This window comes from Clupea harengus, chromosome 18 (assembly GCF_900700415.2).
Source record: "Clupea harengus chromosome 18, Ch_v2.0.2, whole genome shotgun sequence".
NCBI classification, from domain to species: domain Eukaryota; kingdom Metazoa; phylum Chordata; class Actinopteri; order Clupeiformes; family Clupeidae; genus Clupea; species Clupea harengus.
The window spans coordinates 13,203,294-13,218,884 of NC_045169.1; the positions used below are offsets into that span (position 1 = coordinate 13,203,294).

General features: G+C 53.0%; 1 protein-coding gene across 1 annotated transcript in view; it reads left to right on the forward strand.

Moving 5' to 3' along the window:
* LOC105904547 (synaptopodin-2) overlaps nt 1-14,898 on the forward strand; it is a 30,584-nt gene extending 15,686 nt beyond the window's left edge. Inside the window, exons 3-6 of the mRNA XM_042710529.1 lie at nt 1-567; nt 3,032-3,744; nt 3,802-7,002; nt 13,725-14,898. The exon at nt 1-567 is cut by the window's left edge and continues 200 nt beyond it. Of these exons, the coding sequence (XP_042566463.1) occupies nt 1-567; nt 3,032-3,744; nt 3,802-7,002; nt 13,725-14,312 (5,069 nt within the window). The 3' untranslated portion in view covers nt 14,313-14,898. The remainder of the gene's footprint in view (nt 568-3,031; nt 3,745-3,801; nt 7,003-13,724) is intronic.
* Nucleotides 14,899-15,591: the final 693 nt, after the last annotated feature.

The window sequence follows — 15,591 nt, forward strand, 5'->3', positions numbered from 1 at the left end:
TCCCCGCGGCCCCCGCCCCCCTGCTCCGCTCCCAGCTCTGTGTGAGGGGGCTCGGGGCTCCAGACGCCCAGGGTCCGAAGCAGCGCGTGGCCCCAGTGGAGGTGCCTGAGGGGGGCATGTTGGAGCTGCAGGTGTCCCTGCCTCGCCAGAGCCTGGAGGATCCGCTCCTCGCCCCCCCCCTCTCGCTGGAGGAGCTGGGCTGCTCCTCTCTGGGGAGCGCGCGGGGGGTGGAGGGGGCGCTCCTCATCACAGGGGGGGTCCTGGAACCCGAGGCCGAGCCTGGGCCCCCCCTGACGGCCGGTGGGGAGGTGCTGTACGTGCCTCGGAGGGAGAGGCAGCCTCTTGGCCAGCATGGGGTGCTAGTGAGTCTGCCGCTGGGGCAGGTGGAGGTGATGCTGCAGGCTGCAGGGGAGCAGGGGGAGGGGGAGGAGGGCGGAGAGGAGGGAGGGCCCAGTGAAGATAACCCCGCCTCCTGCTCCGTCTCTTTCGGAATCCTGTCAGAGGAGTCGGAGTCGGAGTCGGAGCGGGAGCTCAACCAGCCCAACAAGCACCATCCTCGCCACGCACGTAAGTACACACATACACACTACACACACACACACACACACACACACACACACACACACACACACACACACACACTATAACCTACACACACACACACACACTACACATACACACACACACACACACACACACACTACACATCACACACACACACACTACGCACACACACAGCCCACTCAAGCTGTTACACACAGACACACACACCACACACACTCCTCTCAAATGGGGCTATTATTTACACACACACATTTGCTTGTTTGAGGCTAATAAAAACACACCACGCTGGTGTTTGGGCGTGCAGTTGTTGGTTTGGTGGGGCATGTGTGATTGTGTGTGTCCCTGTGTGTGTGTTTCAGTGTGTGTGTGTGTGTGTGTGTGTGTGTGTGTGTGTGTGTGTTTGTGTGTGTAAGTGTACGCTCCTTCCAGATAGATAAATAGATAGATAGTGTCATTATCACCTATATAACCAGAATGTATTCAGTCAGTCAGTTGAATGGGGGTTTCCCATGGCCAGTGGGTCTGTGGTCTGTGCTGGGAGGGGGGGGGGGGGCTGCAGAGGTGGGGTTTGACAGACACCAGCATGTGTGTGAGCATGTTGTTACCCGAGCCCTGAAAGCTCAAAAGGGAAGCGCCCACTCCTCCTGACCCTTCCTCTCCTCTCTTCTCCTCTCTTCTCCTCTCCACTCCTCCTGACCTCTCCTGCTCTACGCCGCCTCTGCCGACGGACACACACACACACGTAAGGAGCCACGCTCACCCAGACTAGCGACACAAACTAGGGGCAAATAGACATACCTGCTAGGTCTGTGTGAGTGTGTGCATGTGCCAGTGTGTGTGTGAGTGTGTCGGCGTGTGTTTGCAGATGGGATATGTCTTCTGTTAACGCCAGGCTAAGTGACAGCAACATACACTTACACTTTGCTAAGGCATACAGGGGTCTTTTGGGATTGCTAAAAGTGCTGTTGTCGTAAATTGATTTCCTGCAGTGTCTCTTTACTTTTGTTATGTTTATTTGTGTGTGTATGTTTATTTGTTTGTGTGTGTGTGTGTGTGTGTGTGTGTGTGTGTGTGTGTGTGTGTGTGTGTGTGAAGGTGTGTGTGTATGCATGTGTGTGTATTTCTATGCATGTGTGTGTATGTGTGTGTGTGTGTGGCCCCAGTAGCAGCTGTACTGGGTTTGTGTTAATATGATAATCCAATAGAGGGCATCTTAGACACAGGTCTCTGTGTGTGTGTGTGTGTGTGTGTGTGTGTGTGTGTGTGTCCTAGACTGAGGTAATTGCTGCATGTGTGCTCATCACTTGTGTCATTTTCTGGGTGGAGTGTAGTTCTGTGATGATGGTAGAGGCAGTATGACTGAAGGTTAAAGGTCACAGAGACTCATTCATGTGAATATGGAATGAAAAGCTGAGATGTGATTGGCTCACAGCCATGTTAAACCCACTCAGCCCGTGCTGTAGATGATAGAATGTCTATTCAGGGTTAGGGTTAGGGTTAAAGAATGTCTATTCAGGGTTAGGGTTAGGGTTAGGGTTAGGGCTAGATAATGTCTAGTCCTTTTGAGAATCCTATTGTGTCAGCGGGTTTCCAGGAGAGAGTTGTGATAAATGCTAAATATAATGCAGGTATGTCTGAGACAGTATGAATGATTTGCTATGTAAAGGGGCAGTAGAGTCGACCCTGTGTGTGTGTGTGTGTGTGTGTGTGTGTGTGTGTGTGTGTGTGTGTGTGTGTGTGTGTGTGTGTGTGTGTGTGTGTGTGTGTGTGTGTGTGTGTAAAGGGGCAATATAAGTGTGCGAGGCTGAAGTGACATTAGTCCCATTGTGAAGGTCGCTGCTCACTGCCTGGTTGGGATGATAGTATGCAGGTCACAAGCCAATTGGCCTGCAATTCAGCGGTCTCACACACACACACACACACACACACACACACACACACACACACACACACACACACACACACACACACACAGCACAAGTACATGTCCCTACGGCTTCAGTTAACAACTCATACAAGCTCTGACATTTAATGTGATTGATATGTCCATAAATCTGCCATTTAAAATGTAGATTAATTTGTCTGTAAGGACTATCTTTACCCCCTCCTTTAAAATGGGCTGTGTTTAGATGGGCTGTGTTTAGATGGAGTGGGGAGGGTTGGGGAGGGTTGGGGAAGCAGCCCTGTGGTATATGTGACTTTCTGAGGAATGTGTGTCACGTCACATCCCCGGAGCACGTCCACTCCCTCTGAGTGATTTGTGTGGCGCTCAGTCGTAGCTGCGCTATTATTAAACACACTTCTTCATGCCCATTAACGAGCCCAACCTCTCTCCTCTCTCTCCCCCCCCCACCCTCTCTCTCTCCTCTCTCCCCCCACCCTCTCTCTCCTCTCTCTCTCCTCTCTCTCACCTCATCTCTTTCTCTCCTCTCTCTCCTCTCCCCCCCCCTCCACCCACCACACACAGGGCTCAGGCGCAGTGAGAGTCAGTCGGAGAAGCAGGTGAAGGAGGCCAAGTCTAAATGCAAGCGCATCGCCCTCCTGCTGACGGCCACCACCCCCCACCCCAGTAACAGGGGGGTGTTGATGTTCAAGAGGCACCGGCAGAGGGCCAGGAAGTACACGATCGTCAGCTACGGCACCGGCGACGAGGAGCCCCACCTCTACGACCCGGACGAGGACGGCGACGAGGACGCAGAGGACGAGGACGAGGACCCAGGCGGGCAGCAGAGAGACGAGCGGCACACCGTCCACTTCACGGTCCTCGCCAGCGGCGGTGGAGAGTGTGAGGTCGGTCAACGGGCGGTCGTGGGCCTGCTAGAGATCGAGCGCCAGCTCTTGGAGGACATGGACAGTCTGCCCGACACCAAGGGCAAGGGCGCGGTGATGTTTGCGCAGCGGCGCCAGCGCATGGACGAGATTGTGGCGGAGCACGAGGACCTGCGCGAGAAGGGGTTGCCTGTGGAGAGCATCCAGGACGTGGAGAAGCACCTGGCCTACCAGCAGATGGAGGAGAGAGCCTACCTGCAGCACCAGGAGAGCCAGAACTACATGGACGTCAACCAACACCAGCAGCAGCAGCAGCAGCAGCAGCATCAACAGTACCAGCAGTACCAGCAAGAACAGCAGTACTACCAGCAGCAGCAGCAACAGTATCAGCAGCAGCAGCAGCAGTATGAAATTCAACAGCAGCAGCAGCAGCAGCAGCAACAGCAGCAGTACGAGCTGCAGCAGCAGCAGCAGCAGTATGAGCTGCAGCAGCAGCAGTATGAACAGCAGCAGCAGCAGTACCAGCAACACATGCAGCTGCAACAGCAGTACACGCAGCACATGAACGGCACAGTCCAGAGTGCTGAGATGCAGTTGGCCGTGGCCAACCGCAGCGCCAAGCCTTTCTCTGCGCCCGAGAACAGCACAGCCTTCACGGAGGGCCAGGAGCATGCCGAGTACTCAGCCCTGGGTCATGGGGAGCAGATCGCCTCCCGGGACGAGCGCATAGCGGTGCCCGCCATTAAGACAGGCATCCTTCAGGACCCGCGCCGCCGGAACACACCCGTCAAGCCCATGTTCTCCTTCAAGGAAAAGCCCAAGTGGTCGCCCAACCCGGAGCTGCTCAACCTGTGCAACCGCGGCGACAGGAAGCCGGGCTTTGACTCTGGCCCCGAGGAGGACTACCTCAGCTTGGGCGCAGAGGCCTGCAACTTCCTGCAGGCGCCCCGCGTCAAGCAGAAGGTGCCCCCCCCAGTCGCCCCAAAACCCCACATCAACCCCAACTCGCCCCCCTGGTCCCCGCAGCCTGAACCAGACTTGCCCCCTCAGGAGATGCCCCCCCATGCCGAAAACAACCTCCCCGTGTCTGCAGAGGTTGCCCCCACCCCTGGCATGGAGTGCCCCCCCACATCTGCTCATCTCCAGCCAGCCCACGACGCCATGATGCCCCCCCAGCCCCCCTCCCCAGAGGAGCAGCAGGCTGCAGATGCAGCAGGGTGGAGCCAAGCAGAACCACAGGCCCAACCGGGGCAGCAGCCAGAACCCTGGGGAGAGAGCCAGGCCCCCCAGGGCCAGCCACAGGCACCTCCAGAGCCGTCCGCAGACTCCTGGGTTCCCTCTCAGGCACCTCAGCAGCCGCCTGTAAGCGGATGGGGGGTTCCTGCCGAGGCACCCGCTCAGGTCCCTGCCCAGCCGCAGGCTTCCTGGACGACCCAGCCACAGCCACAGCCACAGTCGCAGCCACAGCCACAGCCACAGCCACAGCCACAGACACAGCCACAGCCACAGTCACAGCCACAGCCACAGCCTCAGGCTGTCGAGCTGCCTTCCCAGATGCCTGCTGAGAGACAGAGCCAGCTGCCCTGGGTGACGCACGATCAGGGCCCCCCTGCGCAGACGCAGGCGCCCATGCAGCCTCCCCCACAGGCTCAGCCCTCATGGGTAACCCAGCCCCCCCCACAGCCCCCTCCTGCCACCACATGGGCCCAGGCCCCCCCCCATATGCCACCCCCCCAGCCCCACTGGAGCCAGCCCCAGCCGACCCCCCAGCAGCAGTCCCAGGCCACCTCCTGGGCCTCTGGCCAGAGCCAGCACCAGCCTCCCTGGGCTCAAGCAGCTCTGCAGCCACCGCAACCGCAGCAGCCGCAGGGTGACTCCCAGCCCCTGCCCCCCTGGGTCACCCCCGCCCAGGTGCAGCCCCAGGCTCCAGCCGGCGGGTGGCCCCCCTCCCAGAGCCCCCCCCAGGCCCAAGTTCCCTGGGCCCCCCCCTCCCCAGCCCAGCCGCAGGCTGCGGCCCAGCCAGCGGTGGGCGCTCAGTGGGCGCAGCAGCAGCAGCAGCCTCAGACTCCGCAGCCTCCTTGGGTGCAGCCCCCCCCAGCCCCCCCCACCCAGCAGATGCATCAGGCTCCCCCCATGAGTGCCTGGCCGCCAACTACCCCAGCGCAGAACCAGCCACAGCCACCGTGGGCTCATCCTGCCCAGCCACCTCCCCAGCATCCGCAGCAGCCGCAGCAGCCGCAGCAGCCGCAGCAGCCGCAGCAGCCGCAGCAGCAGCCGCAGCCGCAGCCGCAGCAGCAGCCGCAGCAGCAGCCGCCGCCTCCAGCTGCCCCGTGGGGGCCGGATCAGAACCAGGTACAGGCCCCCTGGGCCCCCCCACCCCACGCGCAGTCACAACCCTGGGCCCAGCAGCAGCAGCAGCAGCAACCCCAGCACCCCCCTGGTGCCCAGTGGAGCCCCCCCACACCTGCTCACAGCTGGGGGCCACAAAACCCCCAGCAGCAACAACAGCAGCAGCGGGGCCTTGCAACCCCCCCTATAGGGAACCACGAGCCTCCCCGCCCCACCCCCCCTCCCCCTCAGAGGATGAACTCCTACACGCTGGGCTCCAAAATCCCCCCCACTCCGTCCCCCCCCTGCGAGGAGAGTCCCCCACCCTTCTGCTCCGCCTTCGAGATTCCCGCTATCGGGGGCAAAGGGGCGGAGCTGTTTGCCAAGCGGCAGACGCGCATGGAGAAGTACGTGGTCGACTCCACGACCGTGAAGGCCCACAAGCCCCCGCGGCCCACCTCACCCAGCCCCTCCCTCCCCGTCACCTGGAAGTACTCCCCAAATGTGCGCGCGCCTCCGCCCACGAACTACAACCCCATGCTGTCACCCTCGTACCCCCCCGGCGCCATCAAGCAGCCCCCCTCCTCCAGCCCTTCCCTCAAGCCCAAGGGTGCAAAGGGCAAGGAGAAGGCCAAGCCTGCGCCCAAACCACTGCATGTGCTGGACGTGATGAAGCACCAGCCCTACCAGCTGGACGCCTCGCTCTTCACCTACGGCCCCGCAGCCGAGGCCCTCGCCGCCAAGCAGAAGGTCGCAGATGAGGCCGCCGCGGCACAGGCTGCAGCACAGGCACAAGCTCAGGCAGCAGCACAGGCACAGGCACAGGCTCAGGCACAGGCACAGGCACAGGCACAGGCACAGCAGCAGGTCCAGTACGAGCACATGCCCCCCGGCTACGGCTTCATGCCCCAGCAGCAATATGGGATGGCTGGCCCTTCCCCTGCCATGCATGACGGGCACTACCACCCAGCCAATGCCAATGCTTATCAGCAGCCTCAGATGATGCAACAGCCCGCCTATCAGCAGCAGCCAGCCTATCAGCAGCCCTACAGCCAGCCGTACACGCCCACGGCCCCCTACCAGCAGCCCCCCCCAAACACAGCCTACCCGCAGCACCAGCCCCCCCACGACCCCTACCAGCACCCCCACAGCGCTGCCTACCCTGCAGCCCCGGCACAGCAGCCTGCGGCCCCCGCCCCATCACCAGCGTACCAGCCAGCGCCGCCCAGCTCCTACACGGTGCCCAGCTACCCCGCGGGTGCCAAGCCGGACTCGGGGTCAGGGGCCGGCACCATGGCAGCGCCAAAGCCTAAGTTTGCCGCCAAAAAGAGCGCAGCGCAGGTGTGGAAGCCCGGCTCCGGGGAGAAAGAGTGAGGGGGACGGAGAGTGTGCACTTTATAGTGTGCACACTAGTGATAAGAGGATAGTGTGCACTCAATAGTGTGCACACTAGTGAAAGGATAGTGTGCACTAAATAGTGATAGGAGTATAGTGTGTACTTAATGGTGTGCCCACTTGTTATGTGAGTAGGATAGTGTGCACTGTTAGTTACTGGTGGGGGATATTGTAGATGGGAGGTGATAGTGTGCACTCAATGGTGTGCACACTTATAGTATGGATAGGAGAGGTAGTGGAGTGATAGTGTGCACTTAGACTGATATTGCTGTCACTCACGGGATTGGAGGATTCACACAGATGACTCTGAAACAGATCTGGCCCTGATATGACCCTGATTTAGCCCTGATATGACCCCAATATGGCCCTAATATGACCCCAATCTGACCTCAATCTGGCAGAGTCTGTTGCAGAGTCATCTGCTCTGTGAGTTAATAGTGGGGTAATTCAGCTCTACAGTGTGACTCCAGTAATACGATGACTTCATGACAATCACAAATAGCCCGAGTGGCTCCGAACCAAAGACCCATTCAGATTTAGGCAACTGTGTTTTTAGAGCATTATTTTTTATATATTGAGCATATCAACTGTAATTTAATACCCACTTGATGACATATTGTACATTCATAATTAGCAACGAGTGGAGAGTTTTATATTCTTGTTCTGGGGCGAAGAGAAACAGGATTCGGACTTGTTTTTTATTCTTGTTCTGGGGCGAAAAAAGAGAAACAGGAAGGGTTGTGATAGGACGGGGACAGCAGAGCAGGTATGGGTGTAAGAAAGGGACACACAGCGCAGAGACATGTGAAAGAGTTTGAGAAAGTTGTATGGCGAAGGGAAGAGCACAAATTCACATCTGAGGGACCTGAAGTAGTCAGATTCCCGTCTTGTTTTTCGAAACTGACAAACTCTGAGAAACGCTGCCAAGGGCCTCGGGGCACCCAGCACATATTTAAACAGGCAGGTGGTAACATTCATGTAGGCTGTGTTGAGGTCGGTAGAGTGTTGAGTGTATGATCAGGTCCAGTGAGGAAAGAAAAGGTCTGTAACAGATATTTAACTACTCAAATCACGCATAAAAGGACAGGTTTGTGTGTACAGTCACCTGTCCATTTCTACTTGTATTTGTAGAAGCATATCTCCATGTGTTAATATTGGCATATGTACATGTGTTAACATTGGCATATCTCCATGTGTTAATATTGTTTGTATGTCTTGCGATTCTTGACCACACAAACTCCAGACTGGGATCATGACGAAGAGACAGAATCAGTGGAGCTGAAGTTCATTTCACCAAATGTGGTTGAGTGTTGCGTAGCGTGTGTCTGTGAACAGGAGATGTTGCCTTTTGTAAAAACGATTCTTGTCAGGGTCGTATCACAGTAACTAGGGCTGGACTGGGGGTAAAAGTGGAGGTTCCCCACCACTGCCCTTGTGTGACGCTTTGGGTTTTAGTTCATTGTATGTGTGTGTGTGTGTGTGTATGTGTGAAGGGTGAGGAGAGGAGAGTGTGTGTTCAGGGGTGAGGCGAGGAGTGTGTGTGTTTGGGTCTCTTGTGTCTCAGTGTGTGTATCTGTGTGTGTATGTGTGAAGGGTGAGGAGAGGAGAGTGTGTGTTCAGGGGTGAGGCGAGGAGTGTGTGTGTTTGGGTCTCTTGTGTCTCAGTGTGTGTATGTGTGTGTGTGTCCATTGGCTCAGATGAGGAATTAGCTTTAGACTTTAGATTCTTGCTTCGCCTTCTTTTCTTTTTCTATATTTTGTCACTGTTGATTTTGTGTAATTGTGAAATACCTTCTGGCAGTCCGTGTGTGGAAATAGTTCTCTCTCATGAGGCCCAAGGTGACTATCTGTTCTGTTCATTTCTTCTTTTCTTCTTTTTCTTCAGTTTCATTGATTTAATTGATTTAAATTATTGTGCGTGTTTCTTTGTTGTGCTCTTTTCTCCTGATGTTCTCACCACTGAGGTTCTCACCACTGTTCATTAAAGTGACTCCTGTTCTTCAGTTGGCCTTCCTCTGTTCTCTTCCCCTCTGCATGAAAACCACTTTTCATTCTTTCTTTTTCTCTTTCACTTTTTTTCACACTCCTTTTCATTCTCTCTTTCTGTCTCGGTCCCAGGCTTTTGTTTTATCATCAACTCACAAGGGCTGTTTTTTTTCACATTTCTCATAGTGTTCTTCTCAGCTAGTTTGAGAACAGCTAGCGCTATCTGCTCCTGTATTTGTTTCTTTTTTGTGTTTGGAGATCAAACATGATAACCTGTTATAACCCAATGACTCTTCAGTTAGCATGTCAGCAGTGTTAGCAGTTTCAGCCCAGTAACAAAAATACTCAACTGTCATTCCTTGGTGATCAGGTTAGCGGAGTCTGTCAGGCTCACAGACAAACTGACAAACTGTATACATTAGTGGTCACATAAGCTGTGTCTTTGTTAGCTCAAACACAGGCTTACCATCTCTAATTTCTCAGCTTAGTCATAGCAAACTGTGATCATGTAATTAGCATGCTAGCTCTCTCTGATTGTCTCTGATTGACTAGGCCACAGTGATATCCTGTAATTAGCATGCTAGCTGTCTCTCATTGAGACTCTCAGATTGACTTGACATGACCACAGTGATATCCTGACAGCAGCTGCAGGTCTGAAGTAGCCCACAGCTAATTTTAGCTCTTAGCTGCTCACCTATCAAATAAGGACCATGACACAGAAAAGCTTCTAACACAGTTGTGGGTAAACTCACAATATCAACATCAACACCAGGACAGCGTCCAGAACAAAGGTAAGAGCTCAAGCCCTCTCTCCCAGTAAAGATTTACAGAGAAATCCCCCACTGGCCTGCCTGTGTCAGCTGTGATGATGAGATGTGACCTCAATTTGGGGCCAGCCATTCTCAATACATCATGGCTGCCCGTGTCTCCGGTCCCTGCGTGGCCAGGCCTGGGCGATATGAATCAGGCCGGGCTAAATATGGAGAAATGTGATCCGCTGTCCCATGACCTGGGGAGGGGGTGCAGCTCTTGCCCCTCTTACACACCTGTTCCTTAAGTCAGCCATATTTACCCCTCAAATCCTACCACCCCCCCCCCCCCCCTCCTTCCCAGGAAAGACACCCAAGATTCTATCTCATAAGGTTTAAAGATTCTACCTCATAGGGTTTTAAGATTCTGTCTCATAAGGTATTACGATTCTATCTCATAAGGTTTTAAGATTCTATCTCATAGGGTTTTAAGATTCTATCTCATAGGGGTTTAAGAGTATGCTTTTACCAACATAGAACATTAGGTTACAGTTATATTCCTTTATCTCATAAGGTTTTTACTCCTCTGTTTCATAGGCTTGTACATCTTTATCTCATAAGGTTAGAGTATTACTGTCTAATCCCATAGAGTTAGGGCTTTACCATTCTATGTCATAGGTTTAGGGTTTGATACTATAATTCTATCACATAAGGGTTAGTGTTTTACTCCTTCATCTCACAGTTACCCTTTCATTTCACTCATCTCTTAGATCCATTTCCTCAGCCCAAAACTAAAGCTGAAAAGGGGGGGTTGTCAGGACCTTCATGGGTCTATATTTAGGTCCAGTCTATGCACACATACAAACACAGCACAAAGTTATTGAGATTATGACACAGAGATTGACACTAAAACAATTTAACCAATGAATATATAAAAAATGTTTGTAAAATACTGTGTGGTTATAATCGGTGTATGTCCGGTTGGCTGGTTGTAGAATTGTGTGTGTGTGTGTGTGTGTGTAAAATACTGTCTGGTTATAATCGGTGTATGTCCGGTTGGCTGGTTGTAGGATTGTGTGTGTGTGTGTGTGTGTGTAAGATACTGTCTGGTTATAATCTGTGTATTTCCAGTTGGCTGGTTGTAGAATTGTGTGTGTGTGTGTGTGTGTGTAAAATACTGTCTGGTTATAATCGGTGTATGTCCGGTTGGCTGGTTGTAGGATTGTGTGTGTGTGTGTGTGTGTGTAAGATACTGTCTGGTTATAATCTGTGTATTTCCAGTTGGCTGGTTCTAGGATGTGTGTGTGTTTGTGTGTGTAATACTGGCTGGTGGTAATCGGTGTATGTCCGGTTGGCTGGTTGTAGGATGTGTGTGTGTAATATTGGCTGGTTATAATCGGTGTATGGCCGGTTGGCTGGTTGTAGGATGTGTGTGCGTAATATTGGCTGGTTATAATCGGTGTATGGCCTGTTGGCTGGTTCTAGGATGTGTGTGTGTGTGTGTAATACTGGCTGGTTGTAATCGATGTATGTGCGGTTGGCTGGTTGTAGGATGTGTGTGTGTGTGTAATACTGGCTGGTTGTAATCGGTGTATGTGCAGTTGGCTGGTTGCAGGACAAGTAAATATGTGTCATTTAGACTGATTGCTATTAGCTGTTTAATGTTTACATGTATGAAACTGTATGAATACGTGCAATATAGGCTGAATGCATGTATACATCTGGAATGCTGCACATGTGTGTATGCACATATATACACTTGTGTGTATGTGTGTGTGTGTGTGTGCACGGGAGTAAGTGTGTGTGTGTGTGTCAGCTGGTACTCCATTGCCTTGTCATTTCCAGAATGCTTTGCCTTAACCTGTAACCTGTCCTTTGCCCTGTTACCCTGTGATGTGTGTCTCCGTGGCAACGCAGCGCTGGCGTCATGGTTACGCAGCCTCAGCAGCGCCGGGTCACTCTGGGTCACTCTGGCTATTTTAAGCCGGGAGAGATTGCCATGTTGGACTGGTCCTAATCCGTGTGGGAGTCCTGATGCAGTAGGAACATCTGTCTCTCACACACACACACACACACACACACACACACTCTCTCTTTCTTTCTCTCTCTCTCTCTCTCTCTCTCACACACACACACACACACACACACAGACATAGCTCTTAAAGCCCAGGCCATCTGGGCGTCCTCTGAATGTCCACCCTAGTATTACTGCACTTCGTGTGTGTGTGTGGTGTGTGTGTTTGCTGCCCTGATGTTTCAGCAAGGCCCCCTATACGTGTCTCTGCCAACATAATCTATTATGTTACTTCACCTCAGGCAGGTATTGTTCTGGGGAAAGCATGTTCTCAGTCACAAAGTGGCAAAAGTTGTGTGTGTCTGTTGCTGTGAATAGTTGATTAAGTAGAAGATGAACTGACCTCCAAAAGCGATAAAGTTAAAAATGAAACATTTCTGAAACATTTTCAGCAACATTGGTGTATTATTAGTTATTATTATTATCATTATTAGTGTATTATTTTAGTATTGTCTTTGAGTAAAAAAAGGAAAGCAGCACCATGCAAAGGGTTTTGAGTTCTCAGATAACTTTTACAGCTCACACACACACACACACACACTCTCTCACACACACACACACACTCTCTCTCACACACACACACACACTTTCTCTCTCACACACACACGAGTTTTGAGCTCTCAGATCACTTTTACAGCTCACAGACACACACACTCTCTCTCACACACACACACACACACGCAAACAATCTTCAGGAAGAATTGGCACCAGCTCAAATATGACCTTCATGGAAGAGTCATCAGAAGAAAAACCTTTCCTGTATTTTCACCACAAAATTCAGCGTCAAAAGTTAGCAAAGGAAGATCTAAACGAATTTTGGAAATAAGTCTTGTGGGCTGTGGAGGTATGTTAGGAGTCAAATGGCAGCAGAATTTCACCAAAAGGGCAAGTTGGCCCAAACGCTTACACACATGCAGGCCTACGCACACACACGCGCGGCGCGCGCACACACACACACACACTTTAGGGGTGCCCAAACTTTGTAATGCCATTGTATTTACACAATGACTGGATCAATACCAGAATCAATGTATCGATACCAACATGTCTGCATGTATAAAGCAAGTTGTTTAGTGGCTCCTTCCCTCCTGCACCCCGCTGCTGAAAACTCATCAACCAGCAGAGGGCAGCAAAAGCCTTTCAGTCCATAGCATAGTCTCGCTTACAAACCCCCTTGCACACATGCTGACTTAGAGACAAGCACAAACACACACACACACTTACCCATACACTTACACACATGCAGGCCTACAGACATGGGAACACACACACACAGGCTTACCCATACTCATAGTCCCCAGGTCTGGAGAAGCTGGTGTGTGTGTATGCTTGCACATGAGTGCTTTTCTGACAGGGCCCTATATACATGTGTTTCTGAGAGGCCCCTGTGTGTTTGGGAGTGAGTCCCTCTGTGCAGCTCTCTGGCGCCCCCTAGTGAGCAGAGTGGCATAGTATAGTTGTGTAGAATAGAGTGGATGAGAACAACCCGCCTGTCTGTCTGCCGTTAACAACCCGCCTGTCTCTCTGCCGTTAACAACCCACCTGTCTGTCTGCCGTTAACTATGTAATATATCCCTGTAACGCCTCTCTATATGTCCATCTGACTCATCTCTCTATCTGTGTGTGTGTGTGTGTGTGTGTGAAACCTTCTCTCTTCTCTCGTTTGTCTGTCCCTCTGATCCTTCTCTCTCTCTCCCTTTCCCTCTCTCTCTCTTTCCTTCCCTTTCTCTCTCCTCCCCTCTCCCTCCCTCTCTCTCTCTCTCTCCCTCTCTCTCTCCCCCTCTCCCTCTCCTTCCCTCTCTCTCTCTCTCTCTCTCTCTCTCCCCCTCTCTCTCTCTCTCTCTCTCTGTCTCTCTGCAGGCTGTGAGGAGTGTGTCTCTCTCTCCTCCAGCTCGGCTGCCCTTACTGCCCCGAAGCTCCCGCTCAACGTCCGCCTCTCCGCTGCCCCGCCTCTCCGCTGCCCCTGCTGACGGCCCCTCAGCCTGGACGGAGCGGGGGCACAAGCCGCCGTCGCCATGGGAAGCCGCCTCCCGGCACCCGCTGGGCCTGGTGGACGAGGCCTTCGCCTTCCAGAACCTTCAGCAGTCGCTGGCGTCCAGCCTGAGGACCGCCGCCGGGCGCAAGCAGCTGCCCACCCCGCCGCCAGAGTGGACGGCACGCGTGGCCTACGAGCCAACCCCCCGCCCGCTCAGCTACAGCTCCACCCTCCCCCGTAGCCACACCCCTCCACGATCCCCCCAGCCCTTCCTCTCCCCCACCAAAAGCTCCGCCTCTGCCCCCGCCTCCAGCGGCCTCTACGCTGCCCCCTACAGGCAGACTCCGCCCCTGAGGTCGCTCACGGAGGTCAGTCTCGGCCCCCCCTGGGTCAGCCCATCTCAAAGACCCACCCTGACACACCCACGCACCCACAGCCGGTATCAGTCCAGTTACAGCACCTGGAGACGCTAACCCCTGACCAGGGCGGAGCTCGAGGAGGACCAAATGGCCCAAACACAAGGAGGAACCCACAGAGAGACTTTTAGAACACGCCCCATGAGGAGGAACCCACAGAGAGACTTTTAGAACACGCCCCATGAGGAGGAACCCACAGAGAGACTTTTAGAACACGCCCCACGAGGAGGAACCCATAGAGAGACTTCTAGAACACGCCCCTACGGAAAAAGAGAAACTTCTAGAAAACGGCCCATACGGAAAAAGAGAAACCTCTAGAAAAATGACCCATAAGGAAAAAGAGAAACTTCTAGAAAATGGCCCATACAGAAAGAGAGAAACTTCTAGAACATGCCCTGTAGCTGATGGTCGGGACAGCGGAGGTTTTGGTGACTGAAGAGAGAAAGTTTCCAGAGAATGTTCTGTGGGAGGTGTGTGTCACAGAGAGGAACATGGAACAATGGAGAGGTCTGGCAGAACATGCCACTTTGTTCTGGTTTGTTTGCAGAAAGGATGTGGTGGAAAGTGAAGTTTGTGTGTGTGTGTGTGTGTGTGTGTTGTGTGTGTGTGTGTGTGTGTTTGCGTTGCGCACTGTGTGTGTTTGTGTTGCGCACTGTGTGTGTGTGTGTGTGTGTGTGTGTGTGTGTATGTGCGTGTATATGTATATGTATATGTGTATGTATATGTATATATAGGTACATACGTGCATGTGTGTTTGTGCTGTGTGTGTGTGTATGTATGTTGGTCAGCAGGAAGATGTGTCTGAGTGTGACAGCCGCAGTAAGTGAAGTAAAGTTGATGTTGAGCCGATGGACTGATGATGACCCCCCAGGTGTGAAGGCTAATAAAGGGGCAGATTTATGAGACTATACCCCCCCCCCCCCCACACACACACACACACACACAAGAAGCACTTGAGACTGGGCCTCTTTGCTGAAATGACCGCGCATTGATTCAGAGTTTATAACTCCAGTAAATCACAGTAGCCAGGACCAGACCCATATATCCTCCCCCGCAGTACTTTACACTGAGAGGCTCTCAGCGCATGGGAGACACACACACACACACACACACACACACACACACTCTACACAAGGGGACAGGTGAAGGAGCACACACTGCTCTCACATCACTGATCTTCACACACAAATATTCACAAATATATTCGCCACCTGGACCAATCAAAAGCCTTCCTAACCATGGGGTTCACACGGACCAATCAGAAGCCTTCCTAACCATGAGGTTCACACGGGCCAATCAGAAGCCTTCCTAACCATGAGGTTCACACGGGCCAATC